Raw genomic sequence first — 18,413 nt, forward strand, 5'->3', positions numbered from 1 at the left:
CAGAGCAAAGGCTTGGAGAGAAGCCAGGTCAAGACTCTTCCAGAAAAGCAACCTGGGTGGTCTGGTCATCTCCTCTGGGGGTGGGGCCTAGCTTCTAGCTCCATCTGGCTGCCTGGGCCTCTTCCCCAGGCCCCAGGGAGAGGCCCCCAGGGGAACCCAGAAGCTATCTGTCCAGCCCCATCTGGAGCATCTGTCTCTGAACTCCCAACTGACCCTGGGGCGTGGCTGGGCCAGCTGTGGAGACATCCCCTCTGGGCTGAGGGGTGGCAGCAGCCCCAGATGTGGGGGAGAGGTGGGGAGGGAATGGAAAATAGGGACTGAACTGGACAAGCCGGCCCTTCCTTCTAAGTGGAGCTCAAAGACTGAGTGGCTGTTTAACCCCCTCATCCTGACAGTACGTCTAAAAGAGAGAAGAAAGCTTTGAGAGAGCACTGATTTTCCCTCTCCAGATGATCTAGAAGACCAGGCCTCTCCAGGGAAGAAGTTGAGACCAGCCAGAAGTTCCAAAACATATACCCCTTCTCTTGGCAGTAATCTGGAATTCTAGAACATGGGTTGGCAGGGAGACCAAATCCAGCCAGCAGCCTGTTTTTGTAGGACTGTGAGCTAAGAATGGTTTTTCCCATGTTTAGAAGTTTGAAGAGAAAGGGAAGAAAAAGAAGCAACAGAGAAGAGGCCATGTGTGGTTAGCAAACCTTAATATTTTCTATCTATCCTTTTATATGAGTTGTTTATGCCAATCCCTGATCCAAATTTTGACTTGTATGCTCCCTGCTGACAGGGGACTCACTACCTGTAACATGGGTAATCTTATCCAAAAGCTCTCCTCACTACCCCTACCCCATCCCCAGATGAAGTCTATGCCCTGGGGCCCTGCAGACCTGCTGGGTCCCTCGGCCTGGGGCTACCAGCAAGGTCTGAAGATAGAGCTTTACTCCCCAAGGCAAACGCCTAGTTATTCAAGTTCTTTCTCATACTATACATTCATTAGGATAATGCTTTGTTTTTCAGCAATTTAAAAATGGAAAACTCTGTCCCTAATGCTCCTCTCAAGGAGGTGGCTTCTCTCCTTGAGACAACAGTGACACGCTTACTCCAAGTGCCAGACAGTAGGTTCTGCCTCACGCCCAGAGCCTCACTACAGAGGAAGTCAGAACTTCCACTCCAGACGGGCAGCTGTGTGGTCCTTCACCCATAGTTACTACTCAGGCGTGGAAGGGAGGGGGTGTCAGACCTGACACAAACCTCTTCCTACCCTCACCCCTAGAAGAAGGGCTGGAATGAGGAAAAGCTTGTTACTGGGAAGGGATGGCAGCTGCCCGGGGCCATCCTGCTTTCTCCTTGCTGGCCCCCAACAGTATTGCCAAGGGAGATTCTGCCCTCTGGCTCCAATGAGGGGATGCCTGGACAGAGAGAGCCTGGCGCCAGGGCCGACCAGGACCCGCCCTTTCTCCTTAGCACACGGCGGGAAAGGACTGGGGACAGGCTGGGACGGGGAGCAGCTGAGCCTGGTCCACTTGACGTCCAGGGCTTGACTGCCAAGTCTGGGAGTAATGGTGGGAATCGGAATCTGGCTTCAGTGGGTGGGAGGAGTCAGGAGCGGAATCCAGGTGAGACCTAGGACAGGTGCTGTGTGGGTAGAGAGGAGGACAGGTTAGGAGGTGAATTTTAGGGATGGGACCTGCTGAGTGACTGGATGTGGGGCAGTGGCAGGACCAAGGGTATCTATCTTCCTGGCTGGTAACCAGAATGTGAGGTTGGAGCATTCAGAAGATGTACACGTGAGGCCTCGCCTCACATGTGAGCCGCGGCTGAGGAGGCTGCCAGGAGCCTCAGTGTGGGTCTGTGGGATCCGGTTAAGGAAGCAGTAAGGAGGCTCTCAGACAGGAAAGAATCTGCCTGCAATGCAGGAGACCCAGGTTCGATCCCTGGGTTGGGAAAGATCCCCTGGAGAAGGAAATGGCAACCCACTCCAGTATTCTTGCTTGGAGAATTCCATGGACAGAGGAGCCTGGTGGGTTACAATCCAAGTTGCAAAGAGTCAAACAGGACTGAGCGACTAACCCTAGAGGGGCTCTTCTTCCCTGAGGGCCACCCAGCCATTGCTGGATGATGCTGAGGGCAGCAACTGGGTGGGAGAAGTGAACCTAGAACTTCTCCCTGTGTAGGGTTCTTCTGTTCTTGAAGGACCATCTGCCTTTCCTGAACCAAGGGTCAGCCTCACCGCCCACATAGGGCATGCACCCCCGGGGGAGAGGATAGAGAGTCTACACACCACATGCGGGGAAGGAAAACCTCACTCGGCTTCTTCCCACAAATCTCAAGCACCAGGTCCAGAGGCAGGAACCCGCTAGGCAGCCTCCTCAGCGAGGAAGTGCTGCTGGTGGGTGAAGAGGATGAATCTGGGGCAGGGTAGAGGGGGCTGGCTTCTCAGCCTCCCTCAAGCCCATACAGTGGTCAAAGCAGCAAGGGGCTCAGGAGCAGAGAGAGAGGCTCACTCGGGCTCGCCTGGAACAGGGTTTGGGCCCTCTGACTTGTCACCACATGCAGGAGATGTAACTGGGGAGGCTCTGGCGACACCTCATAAATGCTATACATATTGACTCTTTGCACACAATTCAAATGAGCTTCATTAACTGGCTTGGCAGATATTAAAACGCTTGTGGGGAGAGTTCTGTGAGACAAGCATCTGAACCACAGAGGGTGGGGGTAAACTACAGAATGCAAAAATTAAACGCCACCCGGAGCAAACACCTCGCCTTGGCCCTGCAAAGCCCCAAGGTCAGCAGTGCACTCAAGCCCTGCTTGTACGTCCAGTTGCTCACGGCAGCAGAGGGTAAGGGATGGGAGGGAGAAAGGTTTCCACGCAGACGATGGGCCCCCTGAGGGGTGAGGGTCACTTATCTGGGCAGTTCCCTTATCCAGGACAGCTTGCTCTCTGCAGAGCCTGATAAATGGAGCATTGCTGTGCCCAAGCAGTCCTCCTCTGGGATTGGTTTTGTCCCTTGAAGAACACAAGAACTTTGTGTTTGTTTGGTTGAAATCTGCTTTCTGTGCCCCTGGTAGATGTAAGGGTTTCTAGGAGGAAAGCCTAAGCCCTTTCATGGTTTCCTTCATCCTGCGTGAGCCCTGGGACAGGCCCTGGGGTGAATCCACTGGGGTCTTTGCCCTCAGGGAGGACGGACTCCTGGAACTCTCTGAGCTGGATTTCAAAAGGTTTCAGCGTGGTAAGGCAGGGCAGGCCCTCAGGGGGAGTAACTGTGGAAGGTGGGGAAACAGTGCCTAGGCCAAAGGCAGAGACACTGTCAGGTGCCATGATTTTGACTTATGGGATGCAGGCTCCGTCAGCCTTTGTCAGTGGCCTGCACTGCCTTTGAGTCAGAACCGAAACATGCATGGCGGGCTCCTCGGCTCAGTGGTGGTCCCAAGCACCGTGTGAGCACTGCAAGTGTGTTTCATTAACTCCCCCACAGCACTATGAAGTGGGTGTTGCTAATGTCATCATTCAAGATACAATCACTTGCCCTGGAGATGAGTGGTAGAGCTGAGTCTGAACTTGGTTGAGTCCAGCTTCCCTGGACAGACAAATAGATCACTGAGTGGGCATTCCTGGGACCGTGGGGGCTTGAAAAGGTTAAGGACAGTCAAAGAGCAGTGCCGACGGAGATCGTGCTGCACTAGAGACTGCATACAGCCCAGGGTACCCGAACTTGCAGTGGGGAGGGGTGCCCCTGGGTTGGGCTGGTGTGGAGTTGAGTTTGAGCTGCAGGTGGTGAGGGCAGCAGGGGCATGCAGGTTTGTGACTTGCTGAAGCCGGGAATACTCAGATTATGTGAGCACGAGTGTGTGTATGTGTGTGTGAGTGTGTGATGGCATGGGTACACAGGAAGTTGTTTCTGGGTACACTGGGTCTGTGCCCAGCGACACATGTGGCCGGGTGGGTCTGGCCCGTCCTGAGGCAGTGGGCGTGTATCTGCGTCACCTGAGAGCAGAGAGTGTGCGCAGGCAGAACCGGTGCTGCCCGCCTGCCACATTCCCGGGCCTGAGCGGCCAGGCCCTCCCCTTGGTGGGGGCAGGGCTAGCGGGCAGGCCTGTTCTAGGACAGGTGTCTCCAGTTCCTGGAACTGCTTCCTTGTCTGCAGCTTTTCCCCGAACCTCCCAGCTGGGCAACCGGGAGAGAGGACAAGGCCATGGGTCCTTCAGGGGGGATCTCCCAGGCCAGGCGGGAGGGCCTGGGCCTGGGGGATAGAAAGTGGCAGCTTGGTCTCATGAGCATTTGGGTGCAAGATGTTCACAGCAGACCCTGAGTGCAAAGTGAGCGGGCTTCTCCCTTCTTCCCAGGGCCTCTGTTCAGCTGTATTTCCTACCCAGGAAGCGGGGTTGGGGAGACAGCCAGAGTGGCCAGTGGCCTTAGGCACCTTGAAGGAAAAGGGGGCATGCAGGCGGAAGCGCTGTCTCTGAGCCCCTCTGCACTGCCTGAACTCCCAGTGCTGGTCACTTGCCATCATCCCCAGAAAGTCCTGTTGAGCACCGGAAACCACAGGGCCCTGGAACCTGCACCTGGGGGAGGTGTGAGAGCTGGCACCACTCTCCCTCACAGATAGAGTCCAGCCCCTTGTTTCTCACGAGGAGGTGAGGGTCTGGGGGCACTGAAGCCCACCGAAGGGGAAGGGCCTGGGGCTGGGGCCCTGGGCCCCTTCCAGCATCCCGGGGTAAAATGGTCCTCTTTGAGGAGAAGTGAGAGAGAAGAGGACGATGGGTTCCGGCCTCACCCACCAGGCTATTGCTTCCTCCTGCAGGTGATTGAAGAGTTCTACAACCAGACGTGGATCCAGCGCTATGGGGACCCCATCCCACCCACCACGCTGACCACACTCTGGTCCCTGTCCGTGGCCATCTTCTCAGTGGGAGGCATGATTGGTTCCTTCTCCGTGGGCCTTTTTGTTAACCGTTTTGGCCGGTGAGCAGAAGGGGTTCTGGCCCTGCCCAGGGAGTCCCAGCTTGGAGTCAGGGGGTGAGGGGGCCTTCTCTGCCTGTCCTAGGGCATTATCTATGACCCAGCCCCTGGAGCTTCCAGGGGTCTCCAGGGACCTGCCTGACCTGTGACCTCCTCCACTGCTCACCTGCCTCCCCTCCCCCCCAGGCGGAATTCAATGCTGATGATGAACCTGCTGGCCTTCGTGTCCGCTGTACTTATGGGTTTCTCAAAACTGGGCAAGTCCTTTGAGATGCTGATCCTGGGTCGCTTCATCATTGGTGTGTACTGCGGCCTGACCACTGGCTTTGTGCCCATGTACGTGGGGGAGGTGTCCCCCACTGAGCTCCGAGGGGCCCTGGGCACACTGCACCAGCTGGGCATCGTCGTCGGCATCCTCATCGCCCAGGTAAGCACCCACCCATGGCTCCATCCCTCGGGTGTGTGTCCAGATTCGACTCCTCGCCCAGCCTTCCACAGCCCTGGAGAGGACAGCCTCGTGGCCACATCCGAGGCACAGGTCCCAAGGACACACCACGTTCATCATCCTCCCCGCTTCCCCATTCCCAGTGGGAGAGCAGGTCCAGTTGCCTTGACCCTTCTCATCCCCGCCCAGTCAGCCTTGCCTCCTTTCTTCTCACCCTGGGCACCCAAGCACAGGGCAGCCTACTGGTTTCTCAACCTGCCATCATCTCTCTCACACCTCCAGGCCCTGATACCTGTATATGTGTACGCAGTCCCCTCTCTCAGGGCTCTCCCTTCTCCACCCCCAAATCATCTTGTGGCAGGGTAGCAGTCCCCCTGCCCCCTGCCAGACAGGTTTGCCATCCTGCTATCTTATCCCCACCACCCCCAATTGCTGTTAAGCAGGTACTGCTTCCCCCTTGTCACAGATGAGGAAACCGAGGTTCAGAGAAGTTAAGTGAAAGTGAAAGTCGCTCAGTTGGGTCCGACTCTTTGTGACCCCATGGACTATGCAGTCCATGGAATTCTCCAGGCCAGAATACTGGAGTGGGTAGCCTTTCCCTTCTCCAGGAGATCTTCCCAACCCAGGGATCGAACCCAGGTCTCCCACATTGCGGGCAGATACTTTACCAGCTGAGCCACAAGGGAAGCCCAAGAATACTGGAATGGGTAGCCTTTCCCTTTTCCAGCGGATATTCCCAATGCAGGAATCGAACCGGAGTCTCCTGCATTGTAGGCGGATTCTTTACCAACTGAGCTATGAGGGAAGCCCCCTCAGAGAAGTTAAGCCTCACATTAGTGGCACAACTAGACTCAGAACTAGAGCCCTCTCTCTGAAGCAGGGAAAGGCTCCTGGGTGGAGCAGGGTGGGAGCGAGCCCTGAGCCTGGCGCTCACAGCCGCTGCTCCCGCCTTGCTCCCCCAGGTGTTCGGCCTGGACTCCATCATGGGCAACCAGGATCTGTGGCCCCTGCTGCTGAGCGTCATCTTCATCCCGGCCCTGCTGCAGTGCGTCCTGCTGCCCTTCTGTCCCGAGAGCCCCCGCTTCCTGCTCATTAACCGCAACGAGGAGAACCGGGCCAAGAGCGGTATGGCGGGCCCTGCCCCTCCCCGCCCCCGGCCCCAGCCTCCTCCCCGCGCTGAGCCACCCCCACCTTCCCTCCGGCCCCCTCAGTGCTGAAGAAGCTGCGTGGGACCGCGGATGTGACCCGCGATCTGCAGGAGATGAAGGAGGAGAGCCGGCAGATGATGCGGGAGAAGAAGGTCACCATCCTGGAACTGTTCCGCTCGGCAGCCTACCGCCAGCCCATCCTCATTGCCGTGGTGCTGCAGCTGTCCCAGCAGCTGTCCGGCATCAACGCTGTGAGTGTCCCGTACCCACCTTCTCCTGTGCCCCCTGCCAATCCCTGGGGCCCAAGGCGTCCTGTGGATAGATCCCACACCTGAAACAGCAGACGGACCCCTGCCCGAGGAACAGCTCTCCTTTAGAACCCAAACTCAGAAGGGCCCTCCTGCAGTGTCCTCTTCAGTGTCCTTTACTGACCGTGTGTTCTGCACCCACTGGGACAGAGGCCGGCGAAGAGCCAGAGCACCCGGCTGAGCCCCGACTACCGTGTCCCGTAGGTTTTCTATTACTCCACAAGCATCTTCAAGAAGGCGGGGGTGCAGCAGCCCGTGTATGCCACCATCGGCTCCGGCATCGTCAACACAGCCTTCACTGTCGTGTCGGTGAGTCTTCCGCGTCGTTGCCCACAGCCAGCCAGCAGCTGGCGTCCAGCCTGTGGTCTCGGGGCCTTGGGGCCTCGTGACCGAACAGCAGTCTTTACTGCGAGCCAGGCAGGCATCACGTGCTCCCTAAGTGCTCTCTCATTTCATCTTCAACAACTTGTCAAGTTCATCACACGTATCAGTTGACACTGGTGCTCAGAGAAGTGCATCGGCTGGCCCAAGGCCACAGCCAGAATGCTCAGCTGTCTGGCTCTCGTGGGCAGCTCTCACCCCCTGGGATCCTCTGTAGTCCCCGAGCCCAGCCCCAGGGAAGAGGCGATCCATCGGCCACTCCATCTCTGCGGCACCCTGTGGCTTTCCCAGCACTTGGGGGGGACCCGCCTGGAGGGAGGGGCACCAGGAGGGGAGGCACCGACCCTCTCTCTGCCCACAGCTATTTGTGGTGGAACGAGCCGGCCGGCGGACCCTGCATCTCATCGGCCTGGCTGGCATGGCAGGCTGCGCAGTGCTCATGACCATCGCGCTGGCGCTGCTGGTGAGTTGCTGTGCTCTGGGGGTGAGGTGGGGCGGCAAGGGGGAGGGGAGAGGAAGGGGGCCGGGGAGCTCACGTGGGCAACTGATCCCAAGGTGCTCCTCTCAGCCCCAGGCTGGCCAGACCCCAGGTGGGGCTGCCCTCCCCCTCATTCTGCCGCACCCACAGCCCCGGGCTTGGGCCGGACTTTCGCCTTCCTCGGGCTGTCTCTTTCCACTCTCATCCGGTCTTAAACCAGCTCCTCCCTGCCTGGTGCTTCCTCACCACCACACCTCTAGCCCCACCAGTTCCCTCGCCCCTGGAGCTGCTCTGCAAAGTCTTCCTCTGCAGCTTCAATTCTTCTTGTAAACAGCCCTGGAAAGCAATGCCCTCCTTACCACAGAGGCATGGAAACATGCCTTATCTCACTCAGTCCTCAGGACGCACAGGAGTAGTTCAGTCAATATTTCCACTTCTCCAGTGAGGAAACTTCCCCCTCCCCACCCCCTTCCGGGTGAGGTTAGTAATGCAGCAGATAAAGCCAGGAATCAACTTCAGGTCTGCTGGCCCCAAGCCTGTGACTATAACCTCTATGATAACCTTATCCCAGGCACTTCACACACCACTCGCTTGTCCAGTGTTTGGGCAAGGAAAACACCAGGACACTTATTTTACAGCTGCACCAAGGCTTAGAGAGTATGTTGATGACTGAGAGGCCCAGCACCCCATAGGTGATAAGCAGGGGATCTGGAATCTGGAACAAAACCATATAACTCTTCTACTGTGGTCTCCTCGAGAATGGCTCTCTGTGGAACTTCATGCCTGCCCAATGCTAGTCCTGAGCTGGGTACCTTACAAGCCTCTGACAGCCACCCCCAGGAATGTTCTTCCACATCCTCCCGCCATAAGCAGACTCCACAACCAGAGCCAGCGGACCACAGGGACCTCTTCTTAGCACCTCCTGCGTGCAACTACATGACCGTTCCTGGAGGCAGACGCAAGCTCACAAGCACCATGCAGGGCTTAAACTGTTTTGTTCAGATGAGCAAATAGACCTGGCACAGGGTACCTAAGTCCCACAGCAAATCAAGGACCAGCCCGAGGCCTCCTGCCTGCCAGAGTTCTGAGCCTGCCCTGGGCTGCCCCTGAAGTTGGTTTCCTCTGAGGACCCAACACAGCCCAGCCTAACTTTCCTCCCCTCTCTCATCCTCAACAGGAGCGGCTGCCCTGGATGTCCTACCTGAGCATTGTGGCCATCTTTGGCTTTGTGGCCTTTTTCGAAGTGGGCCCAGGCCCCATCCCGTGGTTCATTGTGGCTGAACTCTTCAGCCAGGGCCCTCGTCCTGCTGCCATTGCCGTCGCCGGCTTCTCCAACTGGACCTCGAATTTCATTGTGGGCATGTGCTTCCAGTATGTGCAGGTGAGAGCCCCAGAGTCCCCGCACTCCAGCGTTTCTCTCCTGCACACAGGACCCCACAGCGCTGTGCAAAATGCTGTCCCTGCTATTCTTACTGGAATCACACTGGGGAGGAAACAGGCTCAGAAGGCCACGTTATGGGCTCAGAACCCTGACCTCCACTCCAGGGTTCTTGCCTTAGCTTTGAATTGTCTATTCTGCTCTGCCATCAGAACCTGCTCTTATCACATGCCAGGTTCAGCAGAGTTCTGGGTTGTAGGTGGGTGTTCCCTTTTTCAGATCAGGGACCCAAAGGTAAAATGACTGTCCATCCTAAGGGCAGGATGTAGCGTCAGGTCTCCAACCAAGTGTCTCTATGTGTCTTTCAGGAACTGTGCGGACCCTACGTCTTCATCATCTTCACCGTGCTCCTGGTTCTGTTCTTCATCTTCACCTACTTCAAAGTTCCCGAGACAAAAGGCCGGACCTTCGATGAGATTGCTTCCGGCTTCCGGCAGGGAGGAGCAAGCCAAAGTGACAAGACACCTGAGGAGCTGTTCCACCCCCTGGGAGCTGATTCCCAAGTGTGAGGTGCCCCACAATTCCAGCCCGGTTTGCTCCCAGCAGCCCAAGGATCTCTCAGCGCGCAGGCAGCTGGATGAGACTCTCAAACTGATAGATTTCAGCAGAGCCGGGCCTGGGGCTCCTTCCTTCAGCCAGCAGTGATGTCCAGAAGAAAATTCAGGACATTAATGGCTCCAGGATTTTAACAAAAGACTGTTGCTCAGATCTATTCAGATAAGCAACAGGTTTTATAATTTTTTATTACTGATTTTGTTATTATTTTTTTATCAGCCAGAGTCTCCTTCACCCACATCCCTGGCTTCACCCTAAATGGCTCAGTGCCTGAGGGTGGGACCATGCCCTGCCTAGACACTTGCCTTCTTTGCCAAGCTAATCTGTAGGGCTGGACCTATGACCTAAGGACACACTAATCGAACTGCAAACTATGAGTCTTCTACCCCAAGAGGTGGCTATGGCCACCCCTTCTGTGGACCTGGGTCTCCCCAACCTAGGGGTCAGGCTCTGTTAGGTTTTGCCTATTCCCGTCTCTTCCTACCCAACCACTCAAATTAATCTTCCCTTGCCTGAGACCAGTTGGGAGCACTGGAGTGCAGGGAGGAGAGCAGAGGGGCCAGACTGGGCTGCCAGGTGCTAGTCTCCTTTGCACTGAGGGCCAGACGATCACCATGAGAGGAGGGGGCCATGGGAAACTGGGAACTCACTATGCAAGAAGACCTGGACACTCCTGCCCTGCTGTGTATAGTTGGAAGATATTTATATATATTTTTTGGTTGTCAATGTTAAATACAGACACTAAGTTATAGTATATCTGGACAAACCAACTTGTAAATACACCACCTTACTCCCTCTGTAACTTACTTAAGCAGATATAAATGGCTGGTTTTTAGAAACATGGTTTTGAAATGCGTGTGGATTGAGGGTAGGCAGATTTGGATGGGAATGGGAGAGAAGCCACTCTTAGAACAACTTCAGACTTTCTGACTCCAAGATCCAGTTATTTCCAAGCACTGTTGGTCAACACCCTCTACCGCTTAAAAATCTGTTTGCTCTCTATTACCTAGAGATTATCTAAAAATTGTGGCATTTGAGGCATTCCCATTTTTCTTCACAAATGATAGCTGGTATTCAAAAGAATGACAGTTATGTGCTGACCTTGATGCTCAGGCCTTGATATACATTATCTTGAAAGTGAGGTAGGTACTATCTCTGTACGTTTGACAGACTCAAAGAGGTTAATGTGCCTGAAGGTTCACAGCAAATATGCTAAAACCCCTGCTTTTAAGTTATACTGCAGGAATTCCCTGATGCTTTCACTGTGTGGCCCAGGTTCAGTCCTCTGTCAGGGGAACTAAGATACTGCAAGCCACATGGTGTGGCAAAGAAGAAAAAAAAAATTATACTGCACACCACCTGCGCTATACCTCAGTCCTCCCCTCAAACTCCCATCCCCTCCAATGAAGCATGTTCACTGCATGGGCAGAGTGAGCTGTTAAGCTGCCTTTTTCCATCTATTTAATTCAGAATGCCCTGTATGATACAGCTTATAGGCTACTGCACACTCTGGAAAGATTTCTCATGCCATTCTCCCAATCCCTGAGTTTCAAGAGCACTTTGTTTCTTTACTGTGGCACTATATCTTTATCACAAGTTCCTATTTCTTCCACTAGCCTCAATTTCACAGAAAGAAGTCAATTTGGTTCTTCTGGGTCTCCAGTACTAAATACAGTGCTTGGCACAGAGCAGGCAGGCAGAAGACAGTTGATGAAATAGAAGCACCAAAGATATTTGTCCCTAGAGGTTCATCTTACAAAATCTTGGGGGGTGGGGTGGGATATACCTGTGGAAGCTTTCATAACTGCACACAGGTGAGACTAAAACCTGCTTGGCATGAAGAGGGGTTGTAGAGGGCGAGAAGGGAAAGAAAGTACATCCTAGTTGGCAATGCCTATCGGTATCATTAGGTATAAAGAACCTGAAGAGTCAGCCATCATCTCACAAAGAGGGAAGTTCAGAGAAGGGGTGTGCTTTGCCTGAGCAGGCAGGCAGGGTGGTGAACCGATGATGGGCAGGGGCCAGGTGCGATGAAGGAGGACTCATCACATGTCCATGTCCTCAAAAGTCTTCTGTTGAAAGGAGTTAGTTTGCTGGGGCCCTAGGCGGGTTAGTGCAAAGAGTCAGAGAACCCTGCTGCCAGGTGTGCACTCAGGGCTCTTAAAAACCTATGGTGACACTGACTGCCGTCCCACCGGAAGGAAACGGACTAGGGGTGGGGTTAGGGCCGAAGAGGCACGCTAGCGGCCAGAGCTTAGGGATGCAAAGCAGATGGCGCCGAAATAGGGCAGAGCCTGGAAACACTCTAGCCCCGCCACAGCGCAGGGCTCCAGACCTTGGTTTGAAAAGGTCCGAGAATCTGCTCCCCGGTTTCCGCCCTTCACAAGGCTTGCACCAACGTGCAGGATGCCACCATTTCCCAAACTGCGAGCTGCACGCAGGCGCCTGGAGTCCCGGCCCGCCCCAGCGTGGGTCCACATTCTTAAGGAGGCACAGTTTCCGGTCCCTTGACGCCTGTTCTCTAGAGGCCGCAATCCATCGTGAGTGTAGAAGATTTGGTGCCCGGGCGATCTTTCATCTTCCCCATAGACCCCTAACACCGGTGCTTCAGGGCCGGCTGTGCACTCCCGCATCCACGTGGTTAGCCTCCATTGTCTACTCGCGGGGAGGGCGGGGCTACGCAGTGTCTTCACCAATCAGAACCGCAATGTTGGGCTGGTGAGGGGCGGGCCCCAGGCTCCCACCAATCACAGCCTGGCTGCTCCTGGCGGTGGTCCAGGACCAAGTAAGGGACTCTGTGGTCCTCTGTCTTCAGGGAGGTGCGTTTGCTCTAAGAGCTGGCGACCATGGCTGGGTTAGCGCTGTCATCCTGAGGAATGTAGCTCACCTGGGATACCTTATAGCACAAAAGGTGACGGCTTGTGACGAAAAGGAGTAAATAGGTAACGGGGCTCCTCCCAAACTCCCTTCTTTTCCAATGCTTAGCTTACAGTTTTGTGAGAACCTTTATCTGATGTCTCAGGCTCAAAAGTCTATTCTCCCTGGGTCCCTGGATCAGGTTCCCCCGCTGGACCCCACAGCATCCTATATTTCTTTCAGCAAAGCCACCTCGACGCTGTACAGGAGTTGACTTATTCCCCCAGACTGGGGAGGCAACTGCTAAATCATTCCTTTGTTGCCAGTTCCCACCACAGACTGATCAGGATTGCTGAGTGAATTTAGACCTAAAAAAAGTTCCACGATCTGAGTTCTCCCAGTGCAGTTTTAGGGAGAAAATCCAACAATTCAGAATGTGTTCTTAATAATGGGGAGAGAATATTCATTCTCTTCTATGAAAACAACATTTTGATGCCCTCTTTCTCATTCTATGGTTTTTATGTAAGTCTCTTACAAATCTGACCTGTTCTGTCCACTGCCATTGCTGGCTCTGGTTCAGACCACTTTTCTCTACAGAGGTCACTGCAGCACCTCCTCACTGCTCTCCTCACTTCCTGTCTCTTTCCCTTCATTCTCCACACAATAATCTTTGTGATCTTTCTAAAAGGCAAATCTCGGCATGTTTCTCTTCTACTTAAAACCCTTCCTGGGCTCCCATTTCCCTCAGGGTAACATTCAGCTTTCTCAGCCTGGAAACTCAAGGCTGTTTGCAATGTTTCTAGCTCTCAGATGTAGCCTCCTCTCTCTCTCCACTGCCTCCAGCCCCGACCCCCTACCCCTGCCCCAACGCAACCATACTTCAGGCATTGATCACTCTGTCCTCTGACCTCCACATACTCCTTCCCCTATGTACCTTTGGGGTTCCCTCCACAAAGACTGATCCCCCCGCTTTCTCTGTGTTCCACCATATCCCAGGACAGCCCAAGGAATTGGCTGAGGAAGCTGCTACTTGCAGGGGCTGGCTCACTGATTTCTTGGAACATTGCTGCCAACTAGTGGCTATTGTGTGAATGTGTAGGTGGGGGCTGGTTTTAACCTCAACTCTCAACCTCTCATGGATTGAGAGAATTGATTTCTTTGGCAATAACCCTTCACAGGGACTATTACAAAAGATGCTTTTTTAACCCTGTCCCCAGCGCCCCAGAATGACTTCCCAGAGTAGTGTCTGACCACATTACAGCTTAATGCTCCCTATTGTCTCGTGGTAAAGCTCAAATTCCATAACCAAGCTGTCAAGATCTTTCACATTCAAGTCCTTGGAGACCTGATCTTCCCAAATGCTCCTTCAACACTTTAAGACCCAGCTAAGCTGAGATACTCAGTGTTCCCTGGACAGCTCCCCACCTCACTGCCTAATCTTAAAACTTTCTTTCCAAGCTTCTTTCTCTTGGTCTGCTTTTGGTCTTTCCCTAAGGCTGTTTGATCTCAAAAAAGACCAAATGAACAATCACTTTCTCTATGAAGCATTTTTTCATTCCTTCAACAATTACTTAACTGAACAAATACCCTTTGCCAAACTTTCTCCTCAGCTGTGTGGTGTCTTGGAAAGAACATGGTTTCTAGAGTCAGATAGAGCTGATTTCAGATTCCGGCCCTGCTACTTTGCTGAAAATCTTTGGGTAAGTCACTTCACCTTTCTGATCTTCAATTTCCTCATCTGTTGTGATACTGAGATGAAATAAGAGGATGTGTGTATGAGACAGGTATCCATTAGAGTTACTCCATATTTCCCCTTCCACTCCTTTCATCAAATCTGGTACTCACCCCAGGGTTTCTGTGAATCCCCAGGGATTTCAAGGTCCTTTCTGGCTCTATGCTCTGCAACTTTTAAACTACCTGGCACAGTGTTGCCAGTGCAAGCTCTTTCCTGTCATGGAACCCAGATCTTTTGATTAGTTTCACTTCATTCATTTACTGAGTACCTGCTGCGCACCAGGCATTGTTCCAGTGCTGGGGATACAGCAGTAAACAAAACCAAGTTTTGCTTTCATGGAGCTTACATTCTGGTAGGGGAAACCAGCAATCAACAATCAACAGGTATATAATAAAGTATCAGATGGTGATTTTGTGTTATGGGGCAGAAAAGGCAAACCAAAGAATAGAAGATGATGGATGTGAGCATGGGGTGGGCGGATCAATTTTAGATGAAATAATTTGAAGGTCACCCTGAGGGAGTGATAAGTGATAACAAATTTGAATGAAGTAAGAAGTGATAACAAACTTGAATGAAGTAAGGGAGCAAATCAGACCCTTAATCAGGGGGAGAGGCTTTTCTAAGCCAATAGAACAGCAAGTCCAAAGGTACAAAGGCAGGACCATGTCTGGTGTGTTAAAGGACCAGCAGGGAGGTCAAGACAGCTGGACCAGGGCAACAGGAAGATAAGAGCGAAGAGGTGGCAGGACACCTGACCCTGTAGGGCCTCATATGTCACTTGAGGACTTTGGGTTTTGTTTTGGGGTTTTTTTAATATAAGAAGAAACTTCCCAGTTTTGATATTTTGTTTGCATTCATTATAATATGCAGTTATGCTCAGCAGGTTAGTTATCATAGGGTTAGTGAGCAAATCCATCTTCCTATGACCTACTTTTCAACTTTGGAGGGAACCTACATTGTAACACATTTAGTTTTCTATAACAAAAATCCAGTTGTAAGGTGAAAACAACCCATAAAGATAATTATGAAAACAAACCTCTGACTCTTACAGAAAATTCATTGGCATTTCCAGTAACAAGTCTTGGAAATTGCAATTAATTTATCTTAGCTCTCCAAGATAGAAATAAGGATAAAAATTGAGCACAGACTCCTACCTGGGTAGCAGCTCCCTACTGCTCTGTGCATGGTGGTCTGGCATCAGGCCAGGGGAAGAGGATCAGGTCTGCAGGATTAAGTGGTGTGGCAGCGCACTTGTGAGAATCAGCGGAGCAGGAGACAATGAGGATAGGCCCAGGAAAACAAAGAAATGGAACAGCCCACGCAGAATGGAGAGGAAGACTGTCCTTTGGGCAGGGGCTAGGGCCACCTGGCCACCAGCCAGCAGGAAATAATAGAGGAAGACAGGCTTGCCACCTTGCCCCTAATTTCCAACAGACCATACCCAATAGGGGGGTCAGTGATGGAGATAGAGATGGTATGTAAACATTCATAGCAGAGATGAGAAAACTAAGGGAGCTGCAGCTGAGGAATTGTCTACGTATCCTTATGGGAAAGCTCTCAAATCACCATGACCACCACGAGGAATTTTGCCTTATGCCTTGACTCCTGCCATGTTCCATGAGATTAATAGTGCGATTCCCACTGTTGGCCTCTTTTTCCTTGCATTTTACCGATACACTGGCTGTGAACCTTATGTAATTTCTAAGTGCCACGTGGGTTCTGTGTTACCAGCGTATAACTGGAGATTGCCTTGGCACTCTAAGTTTCTGTCAACAGTAGAGTTTCACTATTTGCGTGGGAAAGTGTAAAGCTAATAAAGCAATTATAAAACAACAACAGCAAAAAGAGTAGGTATAAATTTAACCCAAACTTTATAACAACTGGGAGGTAGATATTTTCCCTCCTCCCTCCTTTCTTTCTAAACAGAGAGTACAAATCTGTTGGTGTTTTGAACTTTCAAATGCACTTGTGTCAACAGGCTTCACTCAGAGTTTCTCAGACAGTACCATTGATTCTTGTGGCCTAGGGTTTAAAATCTAATTTTAAAGGAGGGAACTCAAAGTATTTGGGGGGCCTATAATCTATTTCCGCAAACCTGTGATGTAATTATGGTGTGTCATATTGCCCAGACAGGAATCCTCATCACTTTTTTTTTTTTGAGTTTTAAAATGAATTTATTAAAGAATAATCTTAGGAGGGCAACAATGTTTGATTTGTCATTTTAACAAAATTTCTACTTCTTCATGCTGTATAATAAAGGTAATATAAGAAGGTACAGAGTGATAAGCTTCTTTCTACTGGAATTATCTGATAGTACGGCACAGTGTAGTCATTTCCTCAATGCTAGGATACATTTTTTAAAAAGTTTTATATGCTTTTCTTCAAAAAGACATGAACGATAACAGAATGTCATTAAAAAGCCATTTCTCCCTATTCATTCTGTAGTACTAGAGCCAGTGTTTTTACCATTACAGGCTACAATTTTCACTTTATCCAATTTAATAAGTTCTGTCACCTCTCTGAATTCAACATCATTCAATTCAAAATTCTACACATTATTGCAGAATTTGTGTATTTAGAGAGCCCTTCAATTCTGCAGATAATGTCTCAGATGTTTGAAATCTCAGTAACTCCTCAGGGAAGGTAGCCAAACATACATAGACCCGAAACTGACTCTGACCTTTTGTGCCAGTGTTGAATTTACAGCTTTATCAAACTGAGGTAGAACTTGAAGGGCACGTTGGGGGTAATGTGTCTAGACGGTATGAGCTCATTGAGGCTCTCCCGAAGACTGCTTCCCATACTGGTATTTTTCTACAGCTGATGTGCCATGGCTTAGGAGGGAGAAATAAATTTTCTTGCTCAGGCTTGCACTGGTGTCCTTGGAAAAGGCACTTACTGCCTGGGAGTATAGAAGAACAGTGCCCCCAGGAGCCCCGCAGGAACCCCACCCCACCCCCCAGCCCCCACCTCTCCATCACTTCCTACTGTCTTTTCACAGAGGTGGGAGTGGAAGGGAAAGTTTCTAACACCTACCCCACAGAACTGTGAGGAATAGCCAAGACCAAGTTGGGATACTCTCTTTTTCCCAAGTTGGGATACTCTTAATGTGATGCTTGATTATAGAAATGGTAAAGATTAGGAGCTATTATTATTTTCTGATAACTTTATTTCTCCATCCCTGTATATTCTTTGAGCTCTGCTTACCATTGGCCAAGATTATAGCTAGCCAATCATCCTGACTAAATGCCTACCGAGAAAAAGCCAGGGTGAATGGGGACTTCTCCCCTATCTCTGTTTGGTGGTTACATATATTTATGGCCACAGGGATCCCTGGTAGCCAAGTTTCTATTTTAATACCAACAATGGCCAATATTTAGATACTGAGTGCTATTTGTCAAGCACTGTCCTAAATCTATGACATATATTAGTACACTAGATCCTTACCAACACCCTAGGAGGTAGGTACTATTATTATTATACCCATTGTCTAGATGAGGCAACCTCAGTTGGGCCACCTACATAAACCACACTCTGTAAGTAGCCTCTTATTTCCATTCACAGCTATGAACTGACATGGCCTAGCTGCCTCCTTTGCAATCAAACCAAGAGGGAAAACCAGTCTTATCTCCCATTACTCTGCCTGATAAAGAGGCAGCTATTATTTACACTTATTGCTGAACAAATCAAACATAAAGAAGCCAAGCAGTTCTTTTTTGTCACATCATCATCCTTGGGGGTAGTGCTGTATGCTCCTGCCAAGCACAGTGCTTAGGTACATGAAGTGCAGTGGGTAAGGATGTGATTTTGAAATAAGAAGCACAGCATTTTAATCCAAGTGATGCTGTGTATTGATCAGGCCTATCTTAGACTTGGTTTCCTTATCTATGAAATGAGGATAATAAGTGAATCTTTGTCATTGGGTTGCTGTGAGTATTGAAAGAGGAAAGATTTATGGTACCTGGCTCATAACAAGCACTCATTCAGTGGCTACTATAATTTTCTTGTTGTTTATTTGTTTTTGCTTCCCTGGTGGCTCAGCTGGTAAAGAATCCGCCTGCAATGGGGGAGACCTGGTTTCGATTCCTGGGTTGGGAAGATCCCCTGGAAAA

General features: G+C 51.4%; 1 protein-coding gene and 2 pseudogenes across 1 annotated transcript in view; 2 read left to right on the plus strand and 1 right to left on the minus strand.

Annotated features, from left to right (window-relative positions):
- The window catches only part of SLC2A1 (solute carrier family 2 member 1), a 28,316-nt gene extending 17,767 nt beyond the window's left edge, over positions 1 to 10,549 (plus strand). Inside the window, exons 3-10 of the mRNA XM_065914847.1 lie at positions 4,800 to 4,960; positions 5,144 to 5,384; positions 6,365 to 6,527; positions 6,614 to 6,801; positions 7,063 to 7,167; positions 7,601 to 7,702; positions 8,895 to 9,098; positions 9,464 to 10,549. Of these exons, the coding sequence (XP_065770919.1) occupies positions 4,800 to 4,960; positions 5,144 to 5,384; positions 6,365 to 6,527; positions 6,614 to 6,801; positions 7,063 to 7,167; positions 7,601 to 7,702; positions 8,895 to 9,098; positions 9,464 to 9,664 (1,365 nt within the window). The 3' untranslated portion in view covers positions 9,665 to 10,549. The remainder of the gene's footprint in view (positions 1 to 4,799; positions 4,961 to 5,143; positions 5,385 to 6,364; positions 6,528 to 6,613; positions 6,802 to 7,062; positions 7,168 to 7,600; positions 7,703 to 8,894; positions 9,099 to 9,463) is intronic.
- A 135-nt stretch (positions 10,550 to 10,684) lies between these two features.
- Positions 10,685 to 16,541, plus strand: LOC136153246 (protein BEX3-like; annotated as a pseudogene).
- Positions 16,542 to 16,735: 194 nt separating this feature from the next.
- On the minus strand, positions 16,736 to 17,133 carry LOC136164573 (transcription initiation factor IIA subunit 2-like; annotated as a pseudogene).
- Between the last annotated feature and the right edge of the window lie 1,280 nt (positions 17,134 to 18,413).

This window comes from Muntiacus reevesi, chromosome 1, assembly GCF_963930625.1.
Source record: "Muntiacus reevesi chromosome 1, mMunRee1.1, whole genome shotgun sequence".
Lineage (NCBI taxonomy): Eukaryota > Metazoa > Chordata > Mammalia > Artiodactyla > Cervidae > Muntiacus > Muntiacus reevesi.